This window comes from Pristiophorus japonicus, chromosome 11 (assembly GCF_044704955.1).
Source record: "Pristiophorus japonicus isolate sPriJap1 chromosome 11, sPriJap1.hap1, whole genome shotgun sequence".
Classification (NCBI taxonomy): domain Eukaryota; kingdom Metazoa; phylum Chordata; class Chondrichthyes; family Pristiophoridae; genus Pristiophorus; species Pristiophorus japonicus.
In genome coordinates this window covers 205,052,852-205,077,376 of record NC_091987.1, presented here as the reverse complement: position 1 = coordinate 205,077,376, position 24,525 = coordinate 205,052,852, and the positions used below count along the sequence as shown (strand labels likewise).

The 24,525-nt window shown below is 45.8% G+C and overlaps 1 protein-coding gene across 3 annotated transcripts in view; it reads right to left on the bottom strand.

The window, feature by feature from the left end:
* The window catches only part of cadm1a (cell adhesion molecule 1a), a 432,536-nt gene that overhangs the window by 73,901 nt on the left and 334,110 nt on the right, over positions 1 to 24,525 (bottom strand). For all 3 annotated transcript variants that reach the window (XM_070894428.1, XM_070894430.1, XM_070894429.1), the window contains 3 exons: positions 22,904 to 23,056; positions 16,819 to 16,956; positions 14,304 to 14,489 (listed from right to left, as the gene is read on the bottom strand). In XM_070894428.1, the coding sequence (XP_070750529.1) occupies positions 14,304 to 14,489; positions 16,819 to 16,956; positions 22,904 to 23,056 (477 nt within the window). The remainder of the gene's footprint in view (positions 1 to 14,303; positions 14,490 to 16,818; positions 16,957 to 22,903; positions 23,057 to 24,525) is intronic.

The following is a 24,525-nucleotide window of genomic DNA, read 5'->3' as shown; positions in this document are numbered from 1 at the left end:
ATTCAGAAGAAGATTCTTTACCCAGAGAGTGGTGAGAATGTGGAACTTGCTACCACAGGGAATGGTTGAAGCGAATAGTATCGATACATTTAAGGGGAGGCTAGACAAGCATATGGGGGAGAAGGGAATAGAGGGTTATGCTGATAGATTTAGATGAGGAAAGACTGGAGGAGGCTCGAGTGGAGCATAAACGCCAGCATGGACTGGTTGGACCAAATGGCCTGTTTCTGTGCTGTATATCCGATGTAATAAATGCAAGTCTTTCTTTCTAAATAGGTGAAGCCGAGGAGCAGACAAAACAAATAGCAAGCTCCCCTCCAGTGGCACTTTACTTTTGGAAGGTGCTGTGAGGTTGTTGAGACTGTCGTTGCAACAGTGCACGAGGCCTCCTGTAACCCTCCATTCAGCATGCCCCATTCATGTTGTGTAACGTCACAAATGTCTGTTGCGTGCTGTTGTAACCAGACCTCTCGCCCGTCCGGACTTGCTCAGACCTTAATTCGAGGCAGTGGTAAGATGGGGCAGAAAACTCACCACCTTCCCGATTGGCTTCTCTGAAACCCCTCTTTCTCATTTCGCAACGAACCTGGGAGGTGAATAGTGCAGACCACGTGTCGGTGTGCATCCACTGACCGGCCAGCAGGTGGCGCACTGGAGAAGGGAGACACACACTGGTTAACAGCTTCAGTCGCTATGGGCAGGTCACCCACACAGGAGAACATCGCACTGCATCAAATCAATCAGCAAGTGTCAAACTCGATTCATACATGATACAATCAAGTTTTACTAGCAGGCTGTGTTTGGGTTTGAACCAGTTGGGACATTAATCCAAGTAAACACCACATACCAGTCATCGCAACGCCTACTCAGTGAAGATTTAAGATGAATTGAGACGATGTAAAGCACCAACACTAGAAAAGAGAATTTAAGATAAAAAGTTGCCGGCAAAGCCTGGTAGGAGTTTTATGGAAAAAAAAACTTACAAACTTATAGGTTACATCTGCTCATAATAACAAAGTTACAGTAAACCCCAAACTCTGACTTCTGCCAATATCAACCACCCAGGTTAGTTTTACATCTCAACTTAGCTCACTCTTGCTTTTTGCGAAGAAGGTTTGAGTTAAGGGTCCGACATCATCCAAGGTCCGGTGCAATACAGAATTACTTTCCTGTTATGGGTCTCAGGTTAAGGGGTCGGTCATTTAAGAGGGAGATGAGGAGGAATTTCTTCACTCAGAGGGCTGTGAATCCTTGGAATTCTCTACCCCAAAGGGCTGTGGATGCTGAATCTTCGAATATATTCAAGGCTGAGAGAGAGAGAGATCTTTGAATTCTAGGGGAACCAAGGGATATGGCGAACGGGCGGGAAAGTGGAGTTCAGGTCGTAGATCATCCATGATCTCATTGAATGGCGGAGCAGGCTGGAGGGGAAGTATGGCCTAATCCTGCTCCTAATTCTTACGTTCTTATGTTCAAACAAGGTTCCGTTTTGCTGTTTGCCCATTCAGGTGGACATCATAGATTCCATGGCACTAATGTAAGTGGAGCAGGGAGTTTCTCCCATTGCCCAACAGTCCTGCCTTAATGAACCATCAAAAAAAACACATGGATTAACCACTTATCCCACTGCTGATTGTGCAACGCGACTGGTTCAGAATGGCTGCTGTGCTCATCAGTCACTGCACGTTGTGTGAATTGTTCGAGAGATGTTTTGACCTAACACACTATTCAAATGCAGATTCATTCGGCTATAGCAGCAGTTTGCAATTGCGATTAAGCATGAATGAGAAGCCCACTTCAAGGATTGGCTCTCAAGTTGATGCTGATGTGCACAGTTGCGACTCGTTCCGTCCGCACTCTTGGTTGTAGAAGGTACAAGTTAGAAGGATGTTTGATAAAAGAAATCAAATTGGAAAACAAACACGTTACATGGAACTGGCCCATACGCTATAGAGGAGGGAGGCGCCACTAAATTTACTCTTCAGTATTCTGTCCAGATTGATGAACATATGGATGTGCGCTTCCTCCCCGAAACCATTGATCGCACCCTCTCTTCGAAGTTATGGAAAACAGTTCCCTCCATAGCGTAGCGAGTTTATTAAATGAACAGCTGGCCCCTACAGACTAGCAAGATCTCGGGTTCAATTCTATCCGTGTGGGGTTAGTTAATCTGAGCCAAGACAGATCGTGGCATGTTTCAATTGGGGCCACCCCTGGTAGAACTGCATGTGTGAAAGTCAGGTGAGTGCAGTGATACCATTTGCAGCCTCCACAGGGTGCCTGATGCATGTGGAACTGCACCCATCAACTCCTTCAGCTGCCAAGGCCCCAAGCTCTGGAATTCCCTCTGTAAACCTCTCGCTCTCCTCCTTCGATACTCCTTAAAACCTACCATCACCTGTCCTCCTTCGGTCGTCTTGCTTGGTTAAAAGGTGCTAGACAAATGCAAGTTATTGTTGTTGAAGCCTTAGAAGAGGACGGGTAGGGAGGAATTAGCAGAGATACTGTACTTCACCATAATCGCCCACACAGAAATGTGGAGTGGTAGAACAAAGGAGTTCCTTTGCGATTGCCCACAAGCAAATGCTTCAATTATTCCCAAATTGGTAAAGAAAACCTGAACAACTTGTCAGACACCAGTTACAAAGCGCCACTGGCTTTGGTCTGGCAATAAATGTGGCACATCACAATTCCTTCTAATGGGAAGGATTTGAAGAAAAGACGACCATTTCGAACATCTAAAGTCCCCCCTACAATCCGAGATTACCTCAGAGCAGCAATCGGTTACACCACCTTTCCCAACACAACTCATTGTCTCATGAGTTCCTTCACAAATTCTCACTTCGTTAATTCACAACCGTCTGGGTTGCAATTGTTTTAATTCAAGGTCTGTGCAACAGTTGTCTTGACATAAATGTCTTACTTAAGTTTTTGGGAATGGAGATATCATTCACTCTCCAAATTAGTTTTGTTCACAAGCCTGATTGCATTCAGGTGAGTAGACTGAGGGAGTCAACTAGCACAAACCATCAAACTCCCACTATATCCCACTCGAGACTTGACTATTCCAACGCACTCCTGGCTGGCCTGCCCCATTCTACCCTGCGTAAACTAGTAGTGATCCAAAACTCGGCTGCCCGTGTCCAAACTCGGACCAAGTCCCGCTCACCCATCACCCCTGTGCTCGCCGACCTACACTGGCTTCCGGTTAAGCAACGCTTCGATTTCAAAATTCTCATCCTTATTTTCAAATCCCTCCATGGCCTCGCCCCTCCCTCTCTCTGTAATCTCCTCCAGCCCCACAACCCCCCCCCCCCCCCCCACCGAGATGTCTACGCTCCTCTAATTCTGCCCTCCTGAGCATCCCTGATTATAAATCGCTCAACCACTGGCAGCCATGCCTTCTGCTGCACAGGCCCCAAGCTCTGGAACTCCCTGCCTAAACCTCTCTGGCTCTCTACCTCTTCCCTCCTTTAAGATGCTCCTTAAAACCTACCTCTTTGACCAAGCTTCCTGCGCTAATTTCTACTTATGCGGCTCGGTGTCAAATTTTTTTTATCTCATAATACTTCTGTGAAGCACCTTGGGACGTCACTACATTAAAGACGTTATATAAATACAAGTTGTTGTTGTTATACACCAAAATGACAAGTGCCAGTAATACGACTCTGAAAACGCCTTCGCACACAGTGCTTACAGGAAGCCTGTTCCATATCGCTCAGCTGGCCTAGGTTATAAAAACAGCAAAGGAGCGAGGGTGTCCATGGAGAAAGCCGGTGCCGAGGGAGACTGGCTGCAAAAACCCATTTTCGCAAACTATTTGCAATTTCTGAAATCACAAACAAGTGTCGAACGTGCTGCAAACCACATATACTTCCAATCTGTCACTCAGCAGGCAACCAACTTCAGTGATGGCTTACAGTCCCTGCACACAGCACGCTATGATGATGTCAGGAAGACACACGATAGATAAAGCAATTGCTGCAGCAGCTGGGTTTTTTGGCCAGGAATTTGCTACATTTTAAGATTAATACCAAACATGTGATGATGATGTCCTGCGACTTTCAATAGGGGCGGAGACCCTGTATTCTTACTTCTCATGCGATTTATTAGAGGAATTAGTGCTCCAAATCTCAATGTGGCTGTTAAGCAGGAGACAGGTGAGGCCCAGCAAAATCTAAGATAATTGCTCTATCTTCACTGCTCGCCAGGGTGTGCGGATACAGATGGCTGCTTGAAGGCTGCTTGATTAACTGCAGACAATGTCTGAAATCAGCCCTCAGGAACTGCTCGAGGAGTTTGGGAAAGGATGATGCAGCATTTTGAAATAATCTCATGCGTTAGTTCAGTGAATCTAACCGGAAAAAAACCATGCTGGTTGGCCCTCAATGACATCGTGGGTGGATTTGGCATTGCACCCATCAGCAAGACCTCAGGTTCAGTAGGGTGTTAAAATTGACTTCAACATTCCCAGAATTGGGAAGAGTGTGGGAGGGGGGGGTGGAAAACAACCAGGTCTCCCATTCCCGATTGCTATTCAATCACCCTTGCTCTAAGTGTATGGACGTCAGATGAGGACAGTTTACATAAAAACACAAGAAATAGGAGCAGGAGTAGGCCATACGGCCCCTCGAGCTTGCTCCGCCATTCAATAAGATCATGGCTGATCTGATCATGGACTCAGGTCCACTTCCTCGCCCGCTCCCCATAACACTTTATCCCCTTATTGTTTAAGAAACTGTTTATTTTTGTCCTAAATTTATTCAATGTCCTGACTTCCACAGCTCTCTGAGGCAGCGAATTCCACAGATTTACAACCCTCAGAGAAGAAATTTCTCCTAATCTCTGTTTTAAAATGGGCGGCCCCTTATTCTAAGATTATGCCCTCCAGTTCTAGTCTCCCCCAGCAGTGGAAACATCCTCTCTGCTTCCACCTTGTCAAGCCCCCTCTTATACGTTTCGATAAGATCACTTCTCGTTCTTCTGAATTCCAATGAGTAGAGGCCCAACCTACTTAACCTTTCCTCATTAAGTCAACCCCCTCATCCCCAGAATCAACCTAGTGAACCTTCTCTGAACTGAAGTATATCCTTTCGTAAATATGGAAACCAAAGCTGCGCGCAGTATTCCAGGTGTGGCCTCACCAATACCTTATATAGCTGTAACAAGACTTCCCTGCCTTTATACTGCCAAAGTGCATGACCTCACACTTTCCAACATTATACTCCATCTGCCAAATTTTTGCCCCTCACTTAGCCTATCTATGTCCTCTACCGAGATGCCCTCTACCAACAATTAATCTGTAAACATTCATTGGGGAAACAAGGCGAGATGGGAGAAAATACTTCAGGGTCGTGGATCTGTACCCCAGTGTGAGTCAGCACTTTAAGGAGAAAAGGGAGGATAATTTGGGGTAGCAAGAGGTGAAGGGAAATTGAGAGAAATTCTGTAAATCTTAAATCGTTGTGAAATTGGAAAGTGATTCAAGTGGCTTGAGCTCCACATTCTCACCACTCTAAGTAAAGAAGTTTATCCTGAATTCCTTATCGGATTTATTAGTGACTATCTTATAGTTATCATGGGCAAGGATGTGGAGTTGAGGCCAAGATCAGATCAGCCATGATCTTATTGAAAGACGGAGCAGACTCGAGGGGCCGGATGGCTTACTCCTGCTCTATTTCTTATATGCCCCAATTATTGGACTCACAAGAAGAGGAAGCATGTTCTCTATGTCTACCCTGTCAAACTCCTTCATAATTTAAAGACCTCTCACAGGTCACCCCTCAGTCTTCTCTTTTCGAGAGAAAAGAGCCCCTGCCTATGGTTGTGGTAAAAGTTTCCATATTGTAAAAATGCTTTGGAATTCTTCTCCCAATCCCTTTTTTGCTTCTTGCATTAATCCTCCATTAGTGCCCATGTTGGATTACTTATGTTTCTATTACGTATAAATATTTGATTTTTCATTTTGTTCCTTGAAATTTTTAATTTGACTGTTTCTCCGACTTCTTCAGAAACACAGACTGAAAAGTAGAAATCCCCATCAGATTTCATGGAGATGCTGTAAAAGCTTCACGCCGATGAACGGACAACACGTGCACTCGCACTGATTTTTGAGAGCAGCAGTACACAGATCAGAGATTCCAATTAAATCATAACATAACTTAATAGGTGCAGGAGTTGGCCATTCGGCCCCTCGAGCCTGCTTATCTGGCTGATCTGATCCTGGCCTCAACTCCATTTCCCCGCCTGCTCCCCATAACCCTCGACTTCCTGATCGTTCAAAAATCTGTCTATCTCCGCCTTAAATATATTCAATGATCCAGCCTCCACAGCTCTCTGGGGTGGAGAATTCCAAAGATTCATGACCCTCAGAGAAGAAATTCTTCCTCATCTCCGTTTTAAATGGGCAACCTCTTATTCTGAAACTATGCCCCCGAGTTCTTGATTCTCCCACGAGAGAATATCTTCTTTTTCTTAGGCAGTCCCCCGCAGTAGAGGATGACTTGCTTCCACACTAATATGAGTTCTAAGGTGAGTGATGAGACTAATACAGGACCTACAGTCTCTGTCACAGGTGGGGCAGACAGTGGTTGGAGGGACGGGTGGGTGGGGGGCTTGATTTGTCGCACGCTCCTTCCGCTGTTTGTACCTGGCTTCCGCGTGCTCCTGGCGAAGAGACTGGAAGTGTCCGGCGCCTTCTCCTCCACTTTGGGCAATCTTGGGCCAGGGATTCCCAGGTGTCAGTGGGGATGCTGCACTTTTTCAAGGAGGATTGGAGGGTCCTTGAATTGTTTTCTCTGCCCTCCTGTGGCTCACTTGCCGCGTTGGAGCTTGGAGTAGAGCGCTCGTTTCCTGAGTGTCGTGTCGGGCATGCGGACAACGTGGCCCGTCCATCAGAGCTGAGCGAGCGTGGTCAATACTTCGATGCTGGGGATGTTGGCTTAAGCGAGAACACGGACGTTGGTGCGCCTATCCTGCCAATGGATTTGCAGGATTTTGCGGAGACAGCGCTGGTGGTACTTCTCCAGTGCTTTGAGATGCCTGCTGTACATAGTCCATGTCTCTGAGCCACGTGGGAAGGTGGGTCTCACCACTGCTCTGTAGACCATGAGCTTGGTGCCGGGTTTGAGGTCCTGGTCTTCGAGCACCCTCTTCGTCAGGTGACCAAAGGATGCACTGGCGCACTGAAGGCGGTGTTGGACCTCGTCGTCAATGTCTACCCTTGTTGACAGTAGGCTCCCAAGGTATGGGACGTGGTCCACATTGTCTAAGGTCTCATCATGGATCTTTATAATTGGGGGGCAGTAGTGTGTGGCAGAGACAAGTTGGTCGAGAATATTTGTTGTACCGATGGTTTAGTGTAAGGCCCAGATTCTCGTACGCTTCGGTGAAGGTGGAGATGACGGTTTGGAGTTTGACCTCCGAGTGTGCACAAATGCAAGCGTCGTCTGCATACTGTAATCCAATGACAGAGGTTGGAACGACTTGGGATCTGGACTGGAGGCGACGGAGATTGAACAATTTCCTGGTTGTCCCGGTTGAGAAGAGAGTTGGTGCAATGACACAGCCTTGCTTGATACCGGTCTGCACGTGTATTGAGTCTGTGGTGGATCCGTTGGTAAGAATCATGGCTTGCAGATCATCGTGAAGCAGGTGGAAGATGGTGATACATTTTTGAATGCAGCCGAATTTGAGAAGGACGCTCCATAATCCCTCACAGTTGACAAGAGTCGAAGCCCTTTGTGAGGTCAAAGGCGGCCATGTACCGAGGTTGGTGCTGCTCCCTACATTTTTCTTGAATTTGCCGTGCGGTGAAGATCTGTCCAATGTGCCATTTAGTGGGCGGAATCCACATTGCGACTCTGGAGGAGCTCTTCAGCCACTGGGAGAAGACGGTTGAGGAGGATTCTTGCAATGACTTTCCCTGTGGCAGATAGCAGGGAAACTCCTCTGTAATTACCGCAATCGGACTGGTCATCTTTCTTGAAGATGGTCACGAATACGGCGTCTCTGAAATCCCCTGGCATGCTCTCCTCCTTCCAGATGAGATGGGAGATGAGATCATGGATTTGAGCCAAGAGTACTTCTCCACCATGCATCTCTCGGTCATGCATTTCTTCTCTGCATCTACTCAGTCAAGACCCGTCAAATCTATGTGCAAGGATTCATAACCTCGGTGATCTCTGTTTATCGCTTTTATGGCTTCTTTCCATCAACATTAGAGCTAGCCCCTTTCAACTGATTAATTTTGGGAAGTGTAGGCAGAGCAGCATAGTACACAACATGATTAATGTTGAAAATAACAGGAGAAAGTCAAGTAGTAATGATTTGGTGATGCCAGGCTTGAATTATGAAAGCCTGTAGGATGTTACAGGATTTTTCTTTTGGAGTGGGGATTGAATTGGCAGGAGAGACAGAAAAGAGAGGCACTCCAACCTTCAATTCCCGTCAGCCCAGTTAAAAACTGGGCAACTAACCAGGCTCGTCAATCTCGGAGATGTTGGTAAGCATGCATTCCAAACAAAAGCGGCGAGTACCTACATTTTAATTTCCCAAAAAGAAATCAGGTCACAGTACAAAACAGACAAGTTTTATAGTCCTATACACCCAATCACTCTCAGCACACCTTCTGTGATGCACCAGTAATTGTCCAAGTGTGTCTGTATCAGCAGCCGCCTCTGGGATACTTTCTTCAATCAACTCTGCTAACTCTTCTCTCCACTCATGAAGCACCTCAGGATCTTTTGCTATGTTCAAGGTGCTATATAATGGTCAGTCGTCGTTGCTATCGAGGGCTGGGAAACATTTTAACACAGCAGTGGAGAGGAATCCAAACCAGCTGCAACCAGGAATGTCCTGACGAAATCTGTACCAAATGGCACATATGGAATTTGGAAGTACACCATCATCTCCATTGCAACCACACTGGCTAGCCAGCACACGATCTTAAGCACCACTAAACCGAAGCGATGCAAGGATTATAATCCCTCCTGCAAATTATTTCCCTGGCAGGCAAAAACAACTGCAATTTAGTTCAAATTGTGCCACATGTGTATCTTCATGCTAAAATTCAAGGGAACTAGGCTCATCTTTGACTTGGAGTGATTAATTTTACCAATTCAATGTTAGATTTTTACTAAAGCTATTCTGTAGTTCAGAACACACATGCACAGTATGACAAAACACACAAGTGTTGGGCAGGCACTCAAGCAGAACAAGCAAATATTTTATGCTCCATTTCTCTCCCGGTATAAGCAAATGGGTTGTCAAAAATTGAGACAGGAAATAACTTTACTGTTACTGCTACAAACATTTAACTTTCAATTGCCAACTGGCCTTTATCCTGTCGAAGCCAGTTACCAATGAGGTCACAAATAATAATAATAATCTTTTATTTATATAGCGCCTTTAATGTAGTAAAGCATCCCAAGGCGCCTCACAACAAGTTAGATATTGACCATTGAGGGAAAGAGAGAAAAAATGCGGGAAGGGAGGGCAAAAAGAGGTTAAAGACTCGGGTCTGAAGTGGCAGGCAAAATGTGCACGCAGATAGACGCAGACGAAAACATTTTTTTAAAGAAATTCATATTACATTGTAAATAATACAAGGAGTATACAATAGTAAAATTAGAATATTATAATTAAACAAAATTAAATATCTATCATAATTATAAATTAAGTTAAAATGATAAAATCAGCAATTGAATCAAATTAAATCATACAATCAGTTTTCTTTAAGATTCATTCCCTGTCCAGTGATTCAATTAATATGGAAGAACCAATCACTGTCCTCTATCCTTGTGATGTCATCATTTTACTACCTTTTTAGTTCCCACTTTGTTCTCTTGCTTGGATCTGTAATAGCTCCAGGCTCAAGCTGCCTCCGTTGTCAGGGAGACATTGATGTTTAAATCTCCCTCCAGCTGCTCCAGGCTCGTGTTGCCTCCGTTGTCAGGGAGATGCAGACAGTGAGCCTATCAGGCACAGCAGTACTTTGAGAAGTACCAATGATCCAAGTAATTCACTGATGCCCTCAATGGTAAACAGAAAACGAATGAATATTTTTTCCGTGTCTCAGGCAATTGACCACCACAGATGCACAAGTGTCAGTCAGCAAGCCATCTTCTAGTTTCTTGCTCAAATTACACTTCTTTCCACGCACTAGCCTTGACATTAAATGTTAGCAGGCTATTCAATTGGGTGGGGGTGTGGGGGAAACTCATCACTGTAGAGTCAGATTCTAGCCACATGTGGATATTCGAGCACAGTTTACTGGATCATGATCAAGAATGGAAAAACAAGTTCATTTCCCTGACCTTCTCCAAGCAGAGAGTGAAAGGATTTGGGGGTCAATTTATAGCCCCCTTCAGCTGCCCCAGGTGTGATAAAAGAAAGAAAGACTTTATATATCACTTTTCACGACCAACAGGAATCGCAAAGCACTTTAGAGCGGTGCAGTCACTGTTGTAATGCCGGGAACACGGCAGCCAATTAGTGCACAGCAAGCTCCCACAAACAGCAGTGTGACAATGAACAGATCATCTGTTTTTGTTATGTTGATTGAGGGATAAATATTGCCAGGACACCGGGGATAACTCGCCCGCTCTTCTTCGAAATAGTGCCATAGGATCTTTCCACCCGAGAGAGCAGCCAGTTTAACGTCACATCCACAAGACGGCACCTCCAAAAGTGTAGCACTCCCTCAGTACTGCACTGGAGTGTCAGCCAGATTTTTATGCTCAAGTCTATTACATAGGATATACAGCACAAAAACAGGCCATTAAGCCCAACCAGTCCATGCCGGTGTTTATGTTCCACTCGAGCCTCCTCCCATCGCTCCTCATCTAAATGCATCAGCATAACCCTCTATTCCCTTCTCCCTCATATGTTTGTCTAGCCTCCCGTTAAATGCATCGATACTATTCACTTCAACCACTCCCTGTGGTAGCGAGTTCCACATTCTCACCACTCTTTGGGCAAAGAAGTTTCTTCTGAATTCCCTATTGGATTTCTTGGTGACTATCTTATATTGAAGGCCTATAGTTATGCTCTTCCACACAAATGGAAACATTCCCTCTGTATCCACAATGGAGTGGGACTTGAATCTGCAACCTTCTGACTCAGAGGCAAGCCATGCCCGACATTGAAGCTGGGGTTCGAACTTTCTTGCCCTATATGGGACCAGGTAGTCCACTTAACCACCAGGAAACCTTCATAACTACTTTAATACAAGCCATCTCCCATTACCCCTGCCCCTGATAAAATAGAATTCACCCTGCAAAAAATCCAATGTACACCATTTGCTAGCAGAGAGCACCACCCCCACTGGGAAAAGAAAGTATTTTTTGATTCCTTGTAGTAAAGATGTATTAAAGCGTGCTAATTACACATGGAATTTTACAAAAGGGTAAGGGAGATTGACAATCTAGGATGCTATTTTTAAAAAGCATTACTATTATATGAACAGGCTTACAAGGTGCCTGTTTACATTTAATGTTGAGAAATCCTTCAGTACAACCCTGGTGCAGTACTCTGTTGCTTAATGAGACCAGAGAACAACGGAAGGTCTATGCTTTCATTCTCTGTAGAACTGCTTACACAAAGCTTTGTTAATGAGCTTGCAAATGAGCACCCAACTGGGAAATGTGACAACTAAAAACAGCTAATGCACCATAAAAATCAACTGAACAAGAGCTCGTTTGCCAAGGGTGCTTTTACCCACAAGGCACTTCAGTGCTCAGTCCAAAGAACCATTCTCCGTCACTTTTACTAAATGCCAAATTTTCTCTTTTATAAAACAATCTTTTTTTCTTCTCTTCGATCAATCTAATGGTCATCACGTGGAATGCCATCCAAGCATTGTTCTCGTGCAGATTCTGGAGTGAAATGATCGAGGCGATCAGAGAACAATGGTCAAGGTGGTCGTTTATAAAATTAGATCATGGGGAGGGGGGCATCGTGAACCTAACTCTAATTCTGCCCTCTTGAGCATCCCCGACTGTAATCGCTCAACCATTGGTGGCCATGCCTTCTGTTGCCTAGGCCCCAAGCTCTGGAATACCCTGGCAAATCCTCTCCTTCAAGACCCTCCTTAAAACCTACCTCTGACCAAGCTTTTGGTCACTTGCTCTAATTTCTACTTAGAAACATAGAAATCTTCAGCGCAGAAGGAGGCCATTTTGGCCCATCGTGTCCGCGCCGGCCGACAAAGAGCCACACGGCCCTCGGCCAGCAGCCCTGAAGGTTACATATAAACCTATGAACAATGAACAATGGCGGAAAGGTAAAGAGCACTCAGCCTAACCAGTCCGCCCCACATAACTGCGACACCCCTTACAATGAAATATTCTACACTCCACCCTAACTGGAGCCATGTGATCCCCTGGGAGAGGCAAGAACCACAAAACGTGTGTGACTCAGGAGTCAAATTTTTAAAATCTCATAATACTCCTGTGAAGCGCCTTGGGACATTTCATTACTTTAAAGGCACTATATAAGTATAAATTGTTATTGTTGTACATCACGAAACTGACCACATCGGGAGCAACACTGGTTTTGCGCCCTGCCCGATTTAATTCTCCATTGAAGTGAATAGAGAGCAATATTGGGCGGGATGTAAAACCACCGTTCCACCCGATCCAGGGGCTTTCCCACCTGCCAAGTTAGATTAAAATTACCCGCCAATATGCTGCATTACAGAAATATTCAACAAAATGATCACAGGTACATACATTTGGGGAGTGGGGGCGGGGGGGGGGGCAGTGATGTGCTTTTGTTACATAATAGTTTACAGAACTATAAAGACTGCTAATTTTATTTTTTAAAGTATGATTAAATATTGCTGTTCAAAGGGATTTGGGTGTCCTTGCACACGAAACACAAAGTTAACATGCAGGTACAACGAGCAATTAGGAAACCAAATGGTTTGTTGGCCTTTATTGCCAGGGGTTTGGAATAGAGGAGTAAGGAAGTCTTGCTACAATTGTACAGGGCCTTGGTGAGACAACACCTGGACCAGTTTTGGTCTCCGTACCCAGTGAAGCTTTAGAGGGGGTGCAATGAAGTGTCACTAGATTGATTCTTGGTTTGAGAGGGTTGTCTTACGAGAATATGCCTATATTCTCTCTCTCTCGAGGAGAGCTCATTGAAACATAAGATTCTGAGAGGGCTCGACAGGGTAGAAGCTGAGAGGTCATTTCGCCTGGCTGGAGAGTCTAGAACTAGGGGTCATGAGGATAAGGGTCAGCCATTTAGGACTGAAATGAAGAGAAATTTCTTCATTCAAAGGGCTGTGAATGTTTGGAATTGTCTACTCCAGAGGGCTGTGGATGCTCAGTCATGGGATGTATTCAAGGCTGAGATCAGTACACTTTTGGATACTAAGGGTATCAAGGGATATGGCAGTCGGGCAGGAAAGTGGAGTTGAGGTCAAAGATCAGCCCTGAACTTACAGGTACAACCTCCTCCTGCTCCTATTTCTTACGCTCTTAAATTGAAAACCATTTTTTGTCGTGAACTTCAGTGTCTCTGAGATTTGGAGAGGGAGGAGAGGAGAAATCCACCAGTATTCCCACTCTTAATTATCCACTCACCTCTCCGTGTGGACACTGGGAGAGGATAACACCGGGCTCAAATGTGATGTGGTCAAACAGTCTGCTCCCACATGGGGATTTGGGCAAATTACCAGTAGCTGTGACCCGTCCCAGCACAAGTCTCCGCCCTCCGGACAGAAAGGTAGAAAGCTGATTGTTGCAGATACGCCATCAACGGCATGAAGGAGGTAATTACATAAAGGAGGCCACTTGTCCCGTGTGTGCAACACTACACCTGCAAACTTCAACTGCAGATTTAGACGTTTGACTGAACCCAGTGCCCACACTGCTAAGTGGCAAGTTTAAAATCATAGAACTGTTCTCCACTGTCAAAAGCACCAGTGCGTATATTGTAAATCGCAACAGTTTCGCAAATGAGGTCAACAGCAAACAGTGAAGTTGTCCAAAGCTCAGGATTGCTGAACGGGTCTGAACACAAAACCAGTGAATTAAATCAAGTCCTTCCATGCTGTAGCATGTCAACAAATGACCGTTATCGAGCTGTATTAAGAAGCCTGCACATTCAGGTGAGATTTTCACAAAAACAGAACAGATCCACAATTGCAACAATTACACATTCACTCACACCACAAAGACCGTTCCAATTTAACCGAATCTTACATATAACATTACTTTGTGGAAACAATTGCTGCTGTTCGTAAATACTGTTGCTTGCACCTTAAGCGGCAGACATTTTTACTTTTTACTCACATTGTACATCCAGATATCTTTGTGCTTGCAAATCCTTCATTGCCTGAAGGTCCCTCACTGCTGGATGCTCTACCTGACAGGTAACAGGCAATCCATCATCCAGGCGACTCACTTTCAGCACCAGCTTACTCGTGACATTGAACAATTTCTCGTCCTTAGGGTCCTTTTCAAAGTTACTTGTACTTTCTTGAGAATAGAGGTGGAAATTTATAAATATTATTCATTAAAATATTACAACAAAATTACTGCTGCTACTTAACAAAACATCTTTTCAAATACTAAGAAACAGACCACTTTAAGAGTTGCCAAACTAGATTGCTGCCACACAGTGCGCACAGACAAGAGGACGCAATAATGCTCAACTGCTGATGTGCAGTCAGAGTCAGATCTGGAATCAATCGCAATCAATGTGACAGGAGTCACTATCCCTGTATCAAGTTAAACACAAAAACGTGTTTTGTCGTCTGAGATGCCACTGAGCCGTTGTGACATCCCTAGTCATTATCTGAGTATTTGTGCATGTACAAATGTTGAATGACTCCTCCATTTTAAAACTCTCATCCTCGTTTTCAAATCTCTCCATGGTCTTGCCCGTCCCTATCTCTAAACTCCTCTAGCCCCACAGCACACACCCCCCCCCCCCTGAGATGTCTACGCTCCTCTAATTCTGCCCTCTTGAGCATCCCTGACTATAATCGCTCAACCATTGGTGGCCGTGCCTTCTGTGGCCTCGGCCCTAAGCTCTGGATTTCCCTGCCTAAACCTCTCCGCCTCTCTACCCCTCTTTCCTCCTTTAAGACGCTCCTTAAAATCCACCCCTTTGAGCAAACTTTTGGTCCCCTGCCCTGATTTCTTCTCATGTGTTACGTTTTGTTTTATAACGCTCCTGTGAAGCCTTGGGACATTTTACTACGTTAAAGGCACTACTGAAATACAACTTGTTGTTGTAGTACAGAACAGATCAATGTAGATTTTTGTGGTAACCCCGGAGCCCGTTGCATTTTATCAAGGTGATTAATTTTGTATTTCCAACTTCCTTGAAACAAAATTTTGGTCATAAGAATGCTAGCCACCAGAATTGAATTGCACAAGAAATTAACTAGGCCAGTTCATGTCACGTCATATTAAGGCCTCTTCAAATTAAGTCCCTCGTGTTGATTGCTAAGGAAGAACTTGTATTAGAATCTAATTAACCGGCTGTGACTGAGACGCGCTGCTGCAAAATAAATGTTTCATTTGTCGAGCGCATCCCCTTCTCAGTGTGGCCCTCCAACAGTATTGTTGGAGCATATGGCTGCCTCATAATAGCAAGTGGTCCTCCCCAGCCTTTGGAGCAACTCTCCACCTATTAGCAGAAATTGCAGCAGTCTGAGCGTTGATTAATGGATACTCTAAAGGAGATATTATACTGTCTCGTGCTAATTGAAAGGAGCCCCAGCTGTTTGTTTCCACGGTTTAATCAGGAGAGAAATGCCAATATCTTCAGCAGTGCGATTTCGGCTAAAAGCCCTCAGTAAAGTGGAGGGTGTTGCTACACCAAGGGTCCTCTTTGAAGACGTGGGCTCCAACCTGCAATCCTCACACGACATGACACATTCCCATTCTCGGTCGTGCCAGATAGTTGGACCCACCAAAATGGCTGCGGGTCTGGGGCGCGAGTGCACAGGAAACCACAGTGACTCTAAGACCCTGAACTCCATTTCATTGTCACACCACCTGGCTCAAAAGCAATACTAGTGGATGCCTCACCAGACCGAGAGTTATCTACCCACTCCTTCAGACCAGAGGGCATAGCGAGTTGTAGCAAATATATTTGGGGGCAAAAATAATTAATAAAAATGAAAAGCTAGTTTAAAAACAGAACTCCGATCTCACCGAATGAATAAATGGGAAATTTTACTCAAAATGCACTGTGCGTTATGAAGGATAATTCGACAAGAGGAAGCAGAATATTTTCAAAACCTTTGCTTTGCCCGTTTAAATCAGAGGAATGAGAATTGCCCTGGAGTGCCAGCCGAGATTATATGCTCAAGTCGCTGGAGCAGGGCTTGAACCCACAACCTTCTGACTCGGATAGAGTGTGCTATCACTGAGGCAAGGCTGACACTTGATGCAAGAATCCAAATGTCTTTAATTACGTCTCATTTTAATTCACGGAAATCAGAAATGTACCGCTATGTAAAGAGACTGGCACGTCACTGGGAGGAGGAGAGAAATATTGACCTCAAACAACTAAGTTAGCCAGTTACAGAGTACTGGGGCGGAGGCCTGGGAGCAGATCCTCTATCACCCCCCACCCCGCCTCACAGGGGTGTCCTGAGGGGTCGGCAGAGAAGAATTAGCACAGAGAGAGAGAGACAGACAAAGAATTTGAAATACGTCAAACATGAATCTTTGTTGAGGATAATTAGCTAAATGCTACAAATTGCCAGTTGGTATCGAGAGTCGGAACATATGCGACATGTTAGCACAGATCGAAGCGAATGACGGATGCCAATACAGAAAGTGTCCAAACCTTGCAGTTCTTGATCGCCTTTCAACCACTTGATCTCAGCTTGTGGCTTGCTACCTGTGGTACTACACGTGAATTCAACCTCCTCCCCTTCACTTACGATGTCCTTGTTTGCATCGATGGTCGGAGTGTCTGGTGGGACTGACAGTGATAAGAATGTTTTACAGCAAGCACAACACAGATAGCTCATTAGGACATATGGAGAACCATTTTGCCTCTGGTAATTGGCAGAGGAGAAAATGAAGTTTTTCAACATTTTGTTAATTGCTGGTTTAACATTAAGAATTCCACTGCAGTGCTGCTTTTGCACTGATGCAAAGCCTTGTTGGGCACATGTCAATGTGACTGGATTATTTGGGCGTCAGGTTGGTGGCTTGACTCGAGTGCACTCGGGCATTGCACCAGGTGCAGTATAACCCGAATTCGGAGCAGTCACAAGTCAACACACTTTGGGCTCTTCTGTTCATGTTATTCTCTCATCACAGTAAGTTCCACATGCGAAAGGGTCGAGAACCAGAGGACACAGATTTAAGGTGATTGGCAAAGGCAACGTAAGAAAAATGCTTTTTATTTTTAAACACAGCGAGTGGTTGGGATCTGGAATGCACCGACTGAAAGGATGGTGAGGGTAGACTCAATTGTGGCTTTCAAAAGGGAATTGGATAAGTACCTGAAGGAAAAAATGTTGCAGGGTTACGGGGAAAGGGTGGGGGAGTGGGACTGGCTGAGGTGCTCTTGCACAGAGCCGGCACGGGCTCGACGGGCCAAATGGCCTCCTTCCGTGCTGTAACCATTCTATGATTCGGTTCAAGCATGCAGGCACGGAATTCATGGGACCCACAGCAAGCACGGTGGCACGGACCTCACAGTTGCACATTTTACTATTCCGGGACAGGTACCGATGGAAATACTGCACCCTAAAAACACCTGGTCACATGAGAAAGAAAATATCGAGTTGCAGCCGTGACATGCACTTTGTACGTGTGACATTTTCAAATGTGACACTGAACAGTGATGGTTGCACTAGATTGAAGATTTCTATTATATGTATAGACAGATAGATGATGGACTCATAATTTAAAACCCAACTAAGTGTTCGGACCTGGCTGTGATTTGTCACAAGCGCTCTCTAATCAATTCAATTTGCACCACCTGTGCTCCGTCCCAAAACATAGCCCAACAGCCCTTTAAAAAAATATATAAAACCTGTTCAACTTGATTTTTCCCTACAAACAAGCACAATTTGAGAGATTTATCATGAATCTTTCGTTGTGCAGCATGGAAAATATCAGCAGTCGATTCTGATTGGCTACCTCTGCTGTTTCTATGGCAATTACGTTAAATAACAAGTTCTTCGGCTGCGTCTCCCCAACCCATGACCTTTACCACCTCGAAGGACAAGGGCACGGGAACACTCACACCTCCAGGTTCCCTCCAAGTCAGACAACATCAAGACTTGGACACAAATCGCCGTTCCTTCAACATCGCTGGATCAAAATCCTGGAACGTTTTTTTACTATTAATTTCTGGGAGGTGGGCGTCGCTGCCAAAGCTGGCATTTATTGCCCATCCCTAATTGCTCTCGGGAAGATGGTGATGAGCCACCTTCTTGAACCGCTGCAGTCCGTGTGGTGAAGGTACTCCCACAATGCTCCAGGATTTCGACCCAGCGACAATGAAAGAACGGCAATATACTTCCAAGTCAGGATGGTGCGGGACTTGGGAGGGGAAAGTGGAGGTGGTGGTGCTCCCATGCACCTGCTGCCCTTGTCCTTCTAGGTGGTAAAGGTCGTGGGTTGCAGAAGTGCTGCCGAAGAAACCTTGGCGAGTTGCTGCAGTGCATCTTGTAGATGGTACACACTGCAGCCACGGTACGTCGGTGATGGAGGGAGCCAGTGTTGAAGGTGGTGCCAATCAAGCGGGTTGCTTTGTCCTGGATGGTGTCGAGCTTCTTGAGTGTTGTCGGAGCTGCAGTCATCCAGGCAAGTGGGGAGTCTTCTGTTGTGTCCTTAGATGCTATAATAATGACTCCACGAGGCAATGTGTTGTACTTGAACTGAAGTGACCGTAGTGGTTTATATTGTGTTCCTAACACAGATGAGGCTGCACACAGGGAGGTTAAAGTAACAGTGACCTCAGTCTTTATCAAGACATTCCAGAGTGAGGAACAGGCCTTCGGAGCCGGCTTATATACAGTGCTCCCAAGGGATGCTGGGATCCCTTGGGACTTCGGGGGATGAGCTCCCTGGTGGCCGAACATGGGAGTGCATGCTTTACAGATACACAACAGTTAATTTGTTAACTCCAGAGTGAGGATCACACCTGGTGGCCTGCCTTTTACACTAGGCCAGGCACACCTGACAGGTAACCTATAAGTCTCCCACTGCTGTGCCCTCTGGTGGCACACCTTGTGAAAGTACCAACAGTAGCCATGTAGGATACGTGACATATTCCATCACACTCCTGACTTGTGTATTATAGATGGTGGAAAGGCTTTGGGGATTCAGGAGGTGAGACACTTGCTGCAGATTACCCAGCCTCTGACCTGCTCTTGTTGCCATAGTGTTTATGTGGCCGGTCCAGTTAAGTTTCTGGTGACCCTCCAGGATGTTGATGGGAGCACTATGGGAGTACCTTCACCACAAGAACGGCAGCAGTTCACCAGCACCTTCTCAAGGGTAACGAAGAACGAGGAATAAATGCTGCTCTTGCCAGTGACGCCCACGTACCAAGAATGATTTTTTAAAAAAGTGCTGATTCTCTCTGGAGAATGAGTTGGTTTCCTGCTCGGGTGAAATGACGGGTCTCGGCAGTGTGACAAGTAAACTGAGTATACTTGACAGCAAATTGCAGACTGTGTGTGGCTTTGCTGCACAAAGGGAAAGTGTCTGAAAATTCATGTTCATCAAAGTTATGTAGATCAGTCTCACAGAGAAAGCAAATTCCTTCTCACCCATGTTCTGGAAAATATTCCGATTTATGAAGAATACAAGGGTCTAAATATATTCTAATTAACATACATGAGCAAATCTCCAGTGGCATTGCTCATAATGAGTTGGAGGATTCACTCGTTTTTGAACAGACGGGTAGTCGTGACACACAAGAGTTAAGACCTGACCTACCGATTATACTGATTGAATAAATCAAATTCAATTTTTACTCCATGGTATATTCTGGGATTTTTATTGCTTGGGCGATTGAATTCGATGAATCGGACCATTCTTTTCTGTGAAAACAGTAAATGATTGGCCTTTCCTTTTTACAGATGCAGCGTCGAGAATCCGGAACCCTCAGGAACGAGGCTGTTCCGGATTCCGGGCTTTTCCAGACTTTCCATCGTCTTTCTGACGTCACGAGTCCGGAAACACCCAAAGCCCAGGTTCAGGTATTTCCAGATTTCGGAACGTCAGAAAGGGGTGGGCCCAGTGACGGGGAGGGCCCAGTGACGGGGAGGGCGCTCGGGCGGGACCCGTCGCAGAGGCTCCGTGGTAAGGGCAGCGGTGGGACTCCGACTTCAGCGGGTACGGATTCCGGAACATTTTACGGGTACCGGACGACCCTGCCACCGATCGGTCCGGATTCCGGATTTTTGACACTGCATCTGTATGCACACATTCCTGCACTTATAGATGCATTTAATTGTTACCCACATTTGAAGTTGAAACTGCAGAGCATGACGGTTTGCAAGATGTTAGATATCTGTTAGTGATACTCGGCTGGGGAAGTGGAGTTTAGCCGCATTGGGAGCATGGCTGTGTTTTGGGAGCACTGGAGATTGTGTCCTGGAGTTTGCGAGAGTTACATAGTGCCCCCCAGCACAGAAACTGGCCATTCGGCCCAACTAGTCAGTTATACCCCACATGGGTCTCCTCCCATTCCCTCTGCCTCCTACATTTTCTAACCATTAACAAAACACAGGTGGATAAGCGGGTAATAATTACAGACTTTCACCCCAAGGTTTACGGTGGGAGCCAGGATGAAAACGCGGAAGTGCTTCTGTTCCGAGCTCGCAAAGTGGGTGGGATATAAGATTGGATTCTGCCCCTCCTTCTGATGCAGCCTTCGTCTGATGGGTCTGCAGTGGTGTGGAGGCCCTCCCTGCTTCAAGAGGACATTATCTGGGGCAATTCCTGGCCTACCGCAGAAGTTGTGTCCTTTAACTGGCAGGAGGCCCATCGTGGCCTTTCGAAAAGCCGCCAAACCTGAGCCTGGCTAAGTTAGTAAATCCCACAAGGGATGAAGTACCTTGTGTCTGCAGGCAGATTATTGGGAGTTGAAGGCTCGTGCAAGCATTTTTTTTTTTTTTGAGGGGGGCAGGGGGCAGCTCAAAAGGCTTTGGTGCCGGTCAGGTGGAATGGTTGGGGGTCCTACAGCCTTACAAAGGCTTTAAAGGGAAGCTCTATCTGAAGCGTCTTTCTGTGAATGTTGCTCATAGCACCTGCTTTGATTCCATGATTAAAAGCGATTGTTTTTGGGTCACTTTCTGTGTTCAAGGTGAGGATGTTAAAATGCAACACGCTCCCATTTAGACCCTTCATTGTCATGAAGCGCTCCCAGGTAAGGAGGCCCAACTGAATACAGGGTAAAGCAAGTGGTTGTGTAGTGTGGAGGTGCAGCGGGAGATCGTGCCGGAGGTTCGGCGAGTGTTTTTGTGGCGGAGGAGCGGTGAGGGATCGTGGCGGAGGTGCGGCAAATGAGGGTACGGGGCCCAGAAGAACCAAGGGCAGCACGGGCCAGCCCACACTGTGATATGTGCGCGCACTAGGTCCGTGCAACAGAGCAGGTCTCCAGTTGTCCTGGTTAACGGCCTGACTCTGTCGAGCCCGTGTGGTGGCTGGTGTGCAACGGTCACCACACGTTAAAAAAATCCACGCACAGGCATCTTCCACCCCCTCAATTGGAGTTCAGGACTGGAACATCGGGTCCTTCATTGAGACATCTGTGAACTCATGTGGAAACAAGTCATGCTCGTTTGAGGGACCACCAATGACCATAATGACATGTTAAAACCCCCTCTCTCCTCCTGTGGGTTTAACCCCAGCCTCAGAATAGCATCCCCCAACTGCACCAGTGTGACATTTTCCCAACGTCACTTACTGCCGTCTGGAGCAGTGTAGACAATTGCAGATGCAAATGTGGGCCTATTGGTCGATGGCACTGCTCTCTCCCACACCAATGGAAAGTGCTACTGCAGATAAACATATAGCTGATCAGAGCACCACAGTGCAGTGCACATTAGATTGACAGCACAATCAAAGAATAAAAGTATTGTCAAACTTGTAATGCATTTATAAGGACTCTGGAACAACTACTGGATCCTTGGGAATGATTACAATCCAGTAATCTAATCAAGGATTTACTTTCGGAGCAAGTACCCTTTGAAATGCAGAATGTTGCAGTTTTAGAAAAATTTATGCAAAAATAGTTTTCACTAGATTTCCCCTCGTGGGGGAATCTAGAACTGGAGGGCTTAGTTTCTGAATAAGGGGTCGCCCATTTAAAATGGAATCAAGGAAGAAGTTCTTCTCTCAGAGGATCACGAATCTTTGGAATTCTCTACCCCAGAGAGCTGTGGAGGCTGGGGCTTTGAATATATTTAAGATGGAGGTAGACAGATTTTTGAGCGAAAAGGGAGTAAAGGGTTATGGGGAGCGGGCAGGGAAGTGGAGCTGAGTCCATGATCAGATCAGCATGATCTTACTGAATGGCGGAGCAGGCTCGAGGGTCCAAATGGCCGACTCCCGCCCACGCCGGCCGACAAAGAGACGCACAGCCCTCGGTCAGCAGCCCTGAAGGTTGCATATAAACCTATAAATAATGACGGACAGATAAAGAGCACCCAGCCCAACCAGTCCACTGCACACAACTGCGACACCCCTTATTCTGAAACATTCTACACTCCACCCCAACCGGAGCCATGTGATCTCCTGGGAGAGGCAAAAACCAGATTAAAAACCCAGGCCAATTTAGGGAGAAAAAAAATCTGGGAAAATTCTCTTATTTTCTTTATGTTGCGTTCTGCGGGTGATTTGGCTAAAGCTTAAAACGCTGTTCTGGTCTATTTTTATGAGTCAGTGATGTTACTCACCAAGAACTGTAATTTCAGCAAAGGCTTCCTGCGGAGGATCTGTGTAAAGCTGGCAGACATATTTTCCTTCATCTACTAAAGAAACGTTTGACAACGAGACCCGTAGCTCGCTGCTCGAGAAATTCACCAGCTGAAATCTGTTGTCTTTCAAAGCTGCAAGATTGAAGATGACAAAAATTTCACAAAGATGAAAGCCCGTGAAGCAGAGCAGAATTTTGTGAACACTTTAAAAAAAACATCAGTGGCTGAACCATTTCGAAGTAGAGGAAACAGCAAAAAAATAGAATAAATAAAATCGGAAGATAAAAAGTACAAACTCTAAGAAACAAATATTCAGTTTGGAAGATGGGTTCCATACAGTAACCTGTCGCTTTTAGGACTTGGGAACTTAATTATGAATTTCTTATTTTTATCAAGAGTTTGCCAGCACTGGTCTCCCTGGTTCCATTTTGTCCACAGCCATTTTGTTTTTCACCCGAACTTGCTCCGTTCCTGAACACTGAAGCCAGGTTCACGAGCCCAATCAGTCCTCCATAGCTTCATCCAAGTAGCCAAGATGAATTCGGCCAACTCAAAGCAAACTGAATCAAATCTGTAACCTTCTGCCCATGGGGCTTTATCCATGAGAGCAGGGGGTAAGCCATGGGACATCTCCCCCCACCCCCCCCCCCCCCAACTTATAAGCCATGCCTACACTGCAGGACTTTTCCCATTACTGGGTGGAATTATTTCTGCATCATGCACTGGATATGGGATTTAATCTTGTGCATCACAGGCGCTCTTATGAAAACAAGAAGCTTTGCATTGAATCGTGGCTGATACAGTGGCTTGTTTTTTTTTGGGAAGGCCTTGCAGCCAGGGTTGCCAATGGATTATCTGGGAGTTTCCCCAGGCTGTAACATGAACCTCCCGGGCAATGCTGCGAGTAATCCAGGGAAACTTTTGCCCTTCAGATTTCATGCCTCTGCTCTATGACATCACCACGGCGAAGCCTGTCGGTCGGTGATGCCATCCCCAAACCGGCTACAGCGGCGTTAACTTTCCCAGAATGCACAGCACGCCGCCAGCAATGGGATCCTCAACGAGTGAAGGAATACAACTGATGGAAGCGCAATAAAAGGTTAGTGAGGCAGTGATTTTTCTAAATTTTAATCGTTCCTGGGATGTGGGCATCGCTGGCAAGGCCAGCATTTATTGGCCATCCCGATTTTGCCCTCAAGAAGGTGGTGGTGAGCCACCTTCTTGAACCGCTATTCTTTGTAGTGGCTGTGTACAACAGAGTGGCTCGCTGGGCCATTTCAGAGGGCAGTTAAGAGTCAACCACATCGCTGTGGGTCTGGAGTCACATACAGGCCAGATCGGGTAAGGGCGGCAGATTTCCTTCAGTGAACCAGATGGGGTTTTTACAACAATTCGGTAGCTTCATGCTCACCATTACTGACACTAGCTTTTTAATTCCAGATTTTATTTAATTAACTGAAGTTAAATTCCCCATGTTGCCGTGGTGGGATTTGAATTCCCATCTCTGGATCATTACACAAGGCCTCTGGATTACGAGTCCAGTAACATAACCACTATGCCACTGTTACTATTGCGCTGCGTGGTTGCAAGGACATTGTTTG